The sequence below is a fragment of the Cebus imitator genome, unplaced genomic scaffold (genome assembly GCF_001604975.1).
Source record: "Cebus imitator isolate Cc_AM_T3 unplaced genomic scaffold, Cebus_imitator-1.0 Scaffold474, whole genome shotgun sequence".
Taxonomy (NCBI): Eukaryota; Metazoa; Chordata; class Mammalia; order Primates; family Cebidae; genus Cebus; species Cebus imitator.
In genome coordinates this window covers 829109-840191 of record NW_016107789.1, presented here as the reverse complement: position 1 = coordinate 840191, position 11083 = coordinate 829109, and the positions used below count along the sequence as shown (strand labels likewise).

At 41.1% G+C, this 11083-nt stretch overlaps 1 protein-coding gene across 13 annotated transcripts in view; it reads left to right on the top strand.

The window, feature by feature from the left end:
- Nucleotides 1–11083, top strand: part of ITPR1 (inositol 1,4,5-trisphosphate receptor type 1) — a 354903-nt gene that overhangs the window by 201932 nt on the left and 141888 nt on the right. For all 13 annotated transcript variants that reach the window (XM_017512642.2, XM_037732852.1, XM_017512640.2 and 10 more), the window contains 3 exons: nt 1948–2076; nt 6666–6786; nt 10137–10321. In XM_017512642.2, the coding sequence (XP_017368131.1) occupies nt 1948–2076; nt 6666–6786; nt 10137–10321 (435 nt within the window). The remainder of the gene's footprint in view (nt 1–1947; nt 2077–6665; nt 6787–10136; nt 10322–11083) is intronic.

The window sequence follows — 11083 nt, the reverse complement described above, 5'->3', positions numbered from 1 at the left end:
TATGTGATGGTGGAATTGGGGTAGTAGGGGGGTAGATTTAATATGAGTTAGTGATGGTGGAATTGGGGTAGTGGGGGGGGTAGATTTAATATGAGTTATGTGATGGTGGAATTGGGGTGGGGGTAGATTTAATATGAGTTATGTGATGGTGGAATTGGGGTAGTGGGGGGGTAGATTTAATATGAGTTATGTGATGGTGGAATTGGGGTAGTGGGAGGGGTAGATTTAATGTGAGTTACGTGATGGTAGAATTGGGGTAGTGGGGATAGATTAAGATTCTTTAAAAGGTAATTGTCAGATACATCCCAATTTCAGAAATATGGTGATGGTAAAAAGATGCATTGCAGAATCCTAAAATGTGGTATTTTCCTCTTCACTGTACAATTACTAGTATGAGGCAAGAAGCCTACAAGAACCTATTTTCCTTCTGAGGGAGAACTCTATTTAGTAGTATTTGGTCAGGTGTTGGTTTCACAGGCAGATTTTAAAAAAAAATCTCAAACTCCTCCTAGTTTTTTAATCCTATTAACCTAGGGATTTTTGACTTGGAATGGCAGGCTTGCTTTATTTCTTTAAATTAGTACTCTGTGAAATTTTCTGTAAAGCACCACATAGTAAATATGTTCAGCTTTCTGGGCCATTCATCTCTTTCATGACTACTCAATTCTGTACTTCTAGCATGAAAGCAGCCATGGCAAGAAGGCATAGCTGTGTTTCAGTAAAACTTTATTTATAAAGATAATTACTGGCCCTTACTTTGCCGATCCTTGCATTAAATTACTTAGAAATACTGTAAAATCAGTTATTAATTTCATTCTTTGAATATGTTCTCAGACCGTCTAGTATTAAGATCAGAACATGAAGGTCTCTTATGAGCACTTGATTTTTATGTCCTTCACTTCATTCTTTTCAGTATAAGCAATTTTATGTCTTAAATTATAGAACTAATAAATTCAGTGATAAAACTTGATTTTTTAAAATGTGCTAACCCTCTCATTGGCAAATATTATTTTAGGCAGCAGAATTAAGTAGAGTATAGGTGAAATCAAAGGTGTCACTTCCCCCCAAAACTGGTATAGTCAGTTATTCTGAAACATGGCTTGCTATTTTGAACCAAGCTGTGTATTGGTAAGATTTTAAAATTCAATTAAAATCGAATGGAAGAGTGTTGTAGGATTGAAGATGATCAGGTCAGGTGTGGTGGCTCATGCCTGTAATCCCAGTACTTTGGGAGGCTTAGTGGGCAGATCCTTTGAATCGAGGAGTTTGAAACCAGCCTGGCCAACGTGGCAAAACCCTGTCTCTACTAAAAATACAAAAATTAGCTGGGCCTGGTGGCAGGCACATGTAATCCCAGCTACTTGGGAGGCTGAGGCACGAGAATCGCTTGAACCTGGGAAATGGAGGCTGCAGTGAGCCAAGATCATGCTACTGTACTCCATCCTAGGTGATAGAGTGAGACTCTGTCTCAAAAAAAAAAAAAAAAAAAAGATTTCCAGATGGTCAGGCTCACAGGACCTCAGTGACATATATTTGACTGTCTTGATTATTTGGATAAGGACACCATGGTCTAGAGCTGAGGAACGGATTCCTCAGGAGATCAGTTTTCTTTTAGAGTAAATTTAAGACACCTGTAGTGACTGTGCTTCTCACTGCCCTTTGGGGCTTTAGATTGACCAGACACACATAGAAAGTTGAAGGCAGTGGCCTTGTTGGTTCATACCTATTTTAAGGTTTGTTATGCTGTACCATGATATCTGAGCTGATCTGCTTCTCTGTTTTTCATGATTTATATTTAATTATTGTGATTCCTTAAGGGGAGAAATATTGGCCAGCGCGCCTTTACCTTTCGTTTGTTAAAAGTAACCCATGGGAGGGGGTCGCAGATTTCTTAATGTCTTGGCATCGTTTTTGGTGTAATGCATAACATACCCACTTGTCTTCCAGGCCTGTAACAACACTAGTGACAGGAAACATGCTGACTCGATTTTGGAGAAGTACGTCACTGAAATCGTCATGAGTATTGTTACTACTTTCTTCAGCTCTCCCTTCTCAGACCAGAGTACAACTTTGCAGGTGAGAAATACCAACATCAAGCAGAATGCTCATGATACACCTTCTGCAGTTGGGCTCGATGCGCATTTGGGAGTGAGCAACTGTAATGAACCAGTCTGCAAAGCATTAATAAAAGATAAATTTCTCTTGGTGGAGGATAGCTGTGATGGGATTTCTTGGATAAAGAAGTACCTGAGGATATTTTCTTGTACTGGATGGTTCTGTTAATTGTTGATTTTCTCCTTAAAATCTTTATTGCTTTATTTATTATTATTATTTTTTGTCCTCCAGTCTTCTCCTTTCTGCCCTCGAATCCTAGAGATAATGTTTACAAAACATCTAGTAGAGTGTCTGGCACATAGTAGGTCCATAATAAATGGTAGCCCATGCTCTTTCTGTTAGACTATAAGCTACATGAGGACAAAGTTATGTCTTATGTGCATGGTCATCTCATATAGTACTCTGTCCCTTGTACCTGGCATTGTGACTGGCACTAAGTTGCTAATTCATTGAGCAAATGACTAAATGAGACTCAGGAGAGGGGTAGAGACCAGAGACATATATGTACCGATTGAAACCTTAGCCAGGAAAATGAAGTGGTTACTGAAAAGGGACCTGGAGAGAACACAAATAATTGAGGATGAGATGTAAAAAAGGCAGAGTAAGGTCAGGAGTCTTCATGCAGGCAGGATGCGATTTGGGATTCTGTGGGTCCTCAGGAATGAAGAAAGGGGAGGATTTTAGGAAAACAGGAGATGATGAGCAATCATGCCCTTTTGCTTATCCAAGAGGTTGAGTGAGATGATGCCACCTGTATTCGTCCATTTTTACACTGCTCATAAAGACATTCTCAAGACTGGGCAATTTACAAAAGAAGCCCACCCTGGCGGTGCCCTTCTTGTCACTGCCTATGTGGTACATGCAGTCATGGCTCACTAGGAGACGTGGTGGTGGCTGGCCTGGGTGAGCCCTTAAGGTTCTGAAAGCTGCAGCTCATTTGTAGTGGGATTTCAGTTCCCTAAAACGTTTTCTCAAGCATTGATGTTGCATAAAAGGAACATGGGAGAAGTTAGTCTTCCTTCTGTGTCTTTAAGAAGAGTGAGGAAAAAAGCTTCAGCTCTGTGGGACTAATTCAGCCTATTGAGCGAAGGGATGTGACCTGAATGAACTTCTCAGAAATGAGATGAAGAGGAGGTTGAGATCTAGTTCATAAGAATGTAAGACTTGGCCGGGCGCGGTGGCTCACGCCTGTATCCCAGCACCGTGGGAGGCTGAGGTGGGTGGATCACGAGGTCAAGAGATCGAGACCATCCTGGTCAACATGGTGAAACCCCGTCTCTACTAAAAATACAAAAATTCAGCTGGGCATCGTGGCGCGTGCCTGTAATCCCAGCTACTCAGGAGGCTGAGGTAGGAGAATTGCCTGAACCTAGGAGGTGGAGGTTGCGGTGAGCTGAGATCGCGCCATCGCACTCCAGCCTGGGTAACAAGAGTGAAAGTCCGTCTCAAAAAAAAAAAAAAGAATGTAAGACTTAGTATGTAAGTTAATGCTTTAAAACAAAAACCCTTACTACAGAAATAATGGCCATTATAAAAAATTTAGGAACTAAAGACAATCAATAAAAAAAAAATACACCTAAGTTTTGAAGTTAATCCTTCCAGACTTCCTTTTTTCCTGCTCATAGATTATATTTATTCATAATGAAAAAATGGGTTATAAAGTGTATATTTTGTAAAATATCAGATAAAATATATCATGAAGTATATATTTTCTCCTTGTGTGTTTTAAAATGTGTTATATTAGTTTATATTACACATTTATATTACATTAAACTAAATATGTATAATATATATGACATATATATTATGTCTTTAGGTTTTTATGGAAAAGCTAGTAACAGTCATGTGTCTCTTAGTGGTGGGATATGTTTTGGGAAATGCATTCTTAGGTGATTTTCTCATTGTGTGAACATCATACAGTGCACTTACACAAACCTAGATGGCACAGCCTGCTACACACCTCGGCTGTATGGAACAGCGTCTTCGTCCCAGGCTACAAACATACACAGCATGTTACTGTCTCAGTACTGAAGGCAATTACAACACAATTGTATTTGTGTATCTAAACATTGAAAAGCTCCAGTAAAAATCTGGTATTACAATCTTATGGGTCACTGTTGTATATGAGACCTGTCATTGATGGTTTAAAGAAAGAGGCTTAGTGGAGTCACAGTTCTATGTGGCCGGGGAGGCCTCACCATCATGGCGGAGGGTGAAAGGCAGGTCTCACATAGCAGCAGACAAGAGAACTTGCGCAGGGAAATTCCCCTCTGTAAAACCATCAGATCTCGAGACCTTTTCACTATCACGAGAACAGCATGAGAAAGACCCACCCCATGATTTCAGTTATGTCCCACCTGGTCCCTCCCTCAGCATGTGGGAATTGTGGGAGCTACAATTCAAGGTGAACTTTGGGTAGGGACAGAGCCAAAGCATATCCCACCAGGTTGCCTGTAGTATTTGGATAGTTAGGAGGCAGCTACGCTCACTCATTTCATCATCTTTTGTACACCAAGGTGTCAAATAAGAGCAGAGTAGGTATTCCACGAATAGGGTTTAGTAGAATTAATTGAGTCAAGGGACACTTCTTTCTTTGAGCTGGGCTGTTGGGTTCCTATCCCCAATTCAACACTTACTAGCTAATAGGGTGGGCAATAATGTCACAGCTTACTTCACAGGGTGATGGTGAAGGCTAAATGAGATATGTCTAAAGTGCTTAGCACAGAGCCTGGCACATAGGAAGTTCTTGGGAGTAAATGGCTGTTGTCATTGAGCCCTCTGTGTTAGCTCAAGAGCTAACAAGCAGCCACAAAACTCAGGAACTAAATGCTGGGTTTCCCCGGCCAGTTTCCAAGGCTCCCTTGGCACCTCTCCTCTCTTAGGAATACAGCTTACTGTATTCTTTGGGTGGCTGTGGGAAATAGGAAAGAAAGTACTTCCTGAAGAAGGCAATGAGATTCTGGCTCCCAGGTGAACTTCATGGAAGGAGCATGGAACTTCGCCACCAGAGAGACCCCTGTGGTTGACTTTCTGCTTTGCCATCTCTTCTCTTTCTATTAGATACTTTCTTTTTTCCTTGCTGGGCCTTTGTTTTTCATGTGTGACGGGAAGGTAATTCCAAGTTGCAGAATTGTTTACTGAGGCCTGAACAAGATCATACATGAAATGTCTCACATATAGTATGCCCTTAATAAATGGAAGCTATCTGAACCATCTTTATCAGCGAGGTTCTGAATTTTTAATTGATCTCTTTTATTTTCTTATAATAGACTTCCTTTTTCTCCTGATGCTTTCTTTTTTCCTTCATCTCAGAAACCTCTTTCAGGGTTTTTGGTACTCTTTTCTTTTCTTTTCTTTTCTTTTCTTTTCTTTTTTTCTTTTCTTTCTTTTTTTCTTCTTTTCTTTTCTTTTTTCCACAGAGGTTTGCTCTGTTGCCCAGGCTGGAGTGCAGTGGTGCGTCTTGGCTCACTGCAACCTCTGCCTCTCAGGTTCAAGGGATTCTTCTGCCTCAGCCTCCTGAGTAGCTGAGATTATAGGTGCCTGCCACCATGCCCAGCTAATTTTTGCATTTTTAGTAGAGACAGGGTTTCACCATCTTGGCCAGGCTGGTCTCAAACTCCTGACCTTATGATTCGCCCACTTCAGCCTCCCAAATTGCCGGGATTACAGGCGTGAGCCACTGCGCCTGGCCTACTTTTTTCTTTACTGTATTAACTTCTGCTGTTTTTAGAGGAGCTATGCAAGTTGTGTCCCCTCAAACGAGAGACCAGTGGAATATAGCACAGCATACACAGCTGTCTCTCTTTGCCTTGCTGGTCCAAAACTATGCTTTGAATGGAGACCAAAACTGTAATTTTTTAATGCATGCAGAAAGTCAGTGTCAAATTGAGTAAGTGGATGTTTGAGTACTCTTAGTTTAAAATGAGTACAAATTTATACCTTATAGAAAGTAATAAATCTTCTCATGTAATTTCCAAGTACTCATCATAATAAATGAATATTTATAAAGAGTAACCATCCAAATTCTTTTTATGTCTTTAAAGACCTTGCCAGAAATGAAGAAGTAGTATTCTAGGTGAGATCCACTTATCGGTTTGTTTTTGCTGATTAAAAATATGGGTTCTTCTCAATGAATATAATGTCTGGAAGGAACTTTAGGGTCAGTCGGCCTCAATCTGCTTATTTTATACGGTGGATGAAACTGACGCTCGCAGAGGTGATGTAATTTGCTACTTGGTAACTGGATAAGAATACCACTCTTTGAACTTTGGAACCGTTGCTCTTTCTTGTGCTTAAACTTAATTAAAATAGCATCAGGTTAATAAATTGACCTAAAACGCTTCTAAGTTGCTCCCCCTCAGCTAGATCACTTATGGAATTTAGCTGTTATCCAGGCATCCCCTCTCACGCTTGCTTCAGGGTCCATTAACAAGGCATGTATCTCTGATCCAGGGTCCAGTGGTTCAAGACAATGTCTGTCTCTGATCAGATCATCAGTAATCTACAAATAAAAATCTGTTTTTCACATTGCTTCTTTCGGCTTCTTGCAGACTCGCCAGCCTGTCTTTGTGCAACTGCTCCAAGGTGTGTTCAGGGTGTACCACTGCAACTGGTTAATGCCGAGCCAAAAAGCCTCCGTGGAGAGCTGTATTCGGGTGCTCTCTGATGTAGGTAAGATAACAAGTCAGTTTGGATATACGTGATGAAAATGAATTGTCTCACAGTGGTAAGGCTGCCGTTTATTGAGCACTCATTACAACTCTTCTAAAGTTATACAGACAGGAAGTTTCGGAGCCAGACCCAGAACCGAGGTCTTCTTGATTGCTGGGCTCCTTTTTGTATCTGCCAAGCCAACATTTCCCAAAGGAAGAGCTAGCGAGTCCCAAGTCAGATAGGCCTAGAAAAACAAGCTCCCATGGTTGTTAGGCAATTCTTGGCAAGTCATGATACATGCAGCTTATTCAAGGCCCTGGGAAGTCCCTCATTCGAGAAACTAATTTGTTTAATCCAGCAAATGTACTTGACTACTTGGAGACTTTTTCCTGGAAAACACCTGTCACATCCCAAGGAACACCCTTTCTCAGAAATGATGCACTGCTCCCTTCTTCCCCTCAAGGAGAAATGTTTCTCCATTTCCTCTGTGACTCCCCTTCTGTCTTGCCTTTCATAGGCAGCCTTTGAAAGGAAGTTAGGAAAATTCTTTTTTCCTTTATCCTGGTTTTATCAGACTCCATTACTTTGCTCATTCTCCATCCCCTATAAATGCTGTGCAAAGAGCTAGGCTTTCTGCCTGCAGCTGAGAAGAGAGTTACCTGCTTGGGGTCGCCTCTTAGATTCCTGCAGACAGTAACAGGAAGAGCAAGACAGGTGTAGTTCTTAGCACTATTGAGTGGCTGTCCAGTCGATTTAAGTGTTGATTGTGTAGGTAAGATATCAAATCAGTTTGGATATACCTTGGAGATATATATAACCTGTATTAGGACCTGTTGCCTGATTTCAGTAGACTCTTGCTCAGTTCCTTTACTCTCATATGGTAGTTGATGCATTTTTATTATTGGTGTGGCAGTATTTCACAGTAAGAAATTAGGTTTTGGAAAATACATACACAAGAGGTTCGTTGTGTGATATCTTAGAAACAAGACTCTGCAATGGAATTCCCAGGTAATCCTGTACTTTTTCCATTCATGATTATCTATCATAAATGATGTGCTTGGTGAACTAACCTATAAAACCAGTAGTACACGTTCTCACTTAAAAGTGAGAGCTAAATATTGAGTACACATGGATGTAAAGATGGGAGACCAACCCAAATGCCCATCGATGATAGACTGGACAGGGAAAATGTGACACATATACACCATGGAATACTATGCAGCCATAAAAAACGATGAGTTCATGTCCTTTGTAGGGACATGGATGAATCTGGAAACCATCATTCTCAGCGAACTGACACAGGAACGGAAAATTAAACACTGCATGTTCTCACTCATAGGCGGGTGTTGAACAGTGAGAACATGTGGACACGAGGAGGGGAGCATCACACATTGGGGTCTGTTAGGGGGCTAGGGGAGGGATGGTGGGGGTGGGGAGGTAGGAGAGGGATAACATAGGGAGAAATACCAGATGTAGGTGATGGGGGCATAGAGGCAGCAAACCACATTGCCATGTGTGTACCTATACAACAATCCTGCATGATCTACACATGTACCCCAGAACCTAAAGTATAATAATAAAAAAAAGATGGGAGACAACTAGAGGGGGAAAGAGGGAGAAAGATTGAAAAAACTACCTGTTGAGTACTCTGTTCTCTATGTGGATGACGGTTTCGATCATACCCTAAACCTCAGCATTAAGCAATACACCTTTGCAACAAACCTGCATGTGTACCCCCTGATTCTAAAATAAAAGTTGGGAAAAAAAGCAATGTGCTTGTTGAGGTCAAAGGAAATGTGGGAGAAAGTCCTTGCCACAGAGGTTAGTTTTTGTTTAATATTCGAGCAAGTGGCTGACTTGACTAGTGCCTCAGTGCTCACTAGAGAGAAGAAATCTTTCCATTTGTCTTGGTGGTAAAAAGAAAAAAAGACAAGGAGAGTTGATATCTGTGGAATGGTAAGGCATGAAAACAGCACTACCCAGATCCCCTCTGTCTCCTGGGGATTGCTTCCTCCTAATACCACACCCCGAGTCCACTGTGTTCATGGTTGGGCTTATCGGATATCCAAGGCATGGAGTTTCTAGCTGTGATGAGTGTACTGTACCCTGTACATCGTGCTTTTTAACTTTTTATTATTTGTATTGTTCCAAATTTCCCACTTTCCATATTAGACTGTTAGAAAGTTGCTGGCTGGCTTATAGTTTTTGTTTGTTTGTTTGTTTTCCTTCTAAATTGTGTGTGTGTGTGTCTGTGTGTTTTTAATGGAATTTAAATAATTGCTTCTCAGATTCCTCTTGCAGAATGTTGGAGTTGTTTTTACAATTAAATACGAGAGTACTTTCTTTGCTTCTAGTGTTTTGAAGCATTGAAGGCAGGAAATAGTTGTTTTTGGACATTTTCCCATATGCAAAAGAAATGATTGTTAGTCTTAATTATCTTCCTTTTCAAAATCTTTTATTTTGGAATAATTTTATGTTTATGGGACTGTAGCAAAGATAATACAGAGAATTCCCACAGACCCCTCATACGTTGTCACCCATTGTCAGCATTTTACGTTACCAGGGCCCCTTTGTCAAGATAAGGAAACTGACATTGGTGCAGGACTGTTACTTAAACTCCAGACTCGATTCGGATTTCACCACTTTGCACATTAGTGTCCCTTGTCACACCCTTTTTCTGTTCCAGGCACCACCTTGCATTTAGTTGTCATGTCTGCAGTCTTTTCTGGTCTGTGACCATTTCTCAGCCTTTCCTTGTTTCTTATGACCTTGATAGTTTTGACAAGTATTGGTCAGGAGTCCTGTAGAGTGTCTCCCATTGTGGGTTTGACTAATGTTTTTCTCATGATTAGACTGGAGTTCTCCTTTTTTTTAAGAGGGAGAAAGAAGCACCTATCTAGAAAGAGGAGTTTATGCCATTGTGAATGCTGTCTTTAGGATTATGTTTGGGATAACTCAGCATTTTGTAGATTGTCAAAGAAACCTGAGAAAGAACTAGTAAACGGCTCATTGGCCAAATGAGTTCCCTGTCTTAATAATTCTTAAAATACGCAAACACCTCAGGGACTCTAAGAAGCCATTCATTGAGGAAACCCATTGAACTTTAACTCTGACTTGCCCTGGCCTTATGACCTGAGAGCATTTTAACATTTCTCAGAACTGCTGCCCCTCAGAATTCACACTGGGAAACCCTGACCTAAAAGATGGTAAAGTTGACTTGAGCTCCTCAGTCTTCAAGCTCAGTACCAGGCAAGCCGACCTATTCTGGGTGTGAAAAACCTGCCCCATGGGGAGTAGGGTGTTAGGTCCATCTATAGGATGTCCCCCATAAAAATTGTCGGCTCATGACTCATCTTTTTCCTGTACAGCCAAGAGCCGGGCCATTGCCATTCCCGTGGACCTGGACAGTCAAGTCAACAACCTCTTTCTCAAGTCCCACAACATTGTGCAGAAAACAGCCCTGAACTGGCGGCTGTCAGCCCGCAACGCTGCACGCAGGGACTCTGTTCTGGCAGCTTCCAGGGACTACCGGAATATCATTGAGAGATTGCAGGTAATGCCTGGTGTTGAGAGAAGTGATGCTTAGCCTGGCGTCATGTGATTGACACACATGATGTCAGTGTGGTAAACAGATAGTCAAATGTTATCATGTATGTAGGGCCAGGAGTGGGAAGCTGCTTAGGAATAGAAAAGTTTCTGGCAAAGTGATGGTCTTTATTAAAGGTTACTCCTAGATTTACAGATTTCTTGGTGAAAAATGGGGACTCTGCTCTTATGAGAAGGAAATATTGAAGTATTACAGAGGACGTTTAGAGTAAGAGCACAAATGTTCCATTTTCCCCGTCACTCTGGGATTATTTAGCCTCTTGAATCAGCAGGTGAACAGAGGTGGTGATAACTGAGAGAAGGCTTTTACATCAGAATGAGTCAGATGAAAACAAAAGCATTATGTGTATACATTTTTATTAGTATCTACCAAGACATCTGCTATCCGTTTGTTAAAGGGGAGAGTAGTGAGTTTTAGATGTTAAACATTTAAACATGCATCTTAACATGAACGTCTCTTTCATACAAGCACCTCAGTTGATGCTCTCAAAGACAGTACGTAGACCACAGTTTGAGAATCACAGATCCTTTGAATGAGCCCATTACCACAGTGTTTAAGAGTATGGTCTCAGGCCAGTGCCTGGATTAAATTTAAATCCTGGCTCTGCTGCTAAGAGATGGTGTAATCTTGGGAAAGTTACTTGACTTCTCTGTGCTTCAGATTCCTAGTTTGTAAAATAGTAACACCTACCTCATGAGGTTGATTAAG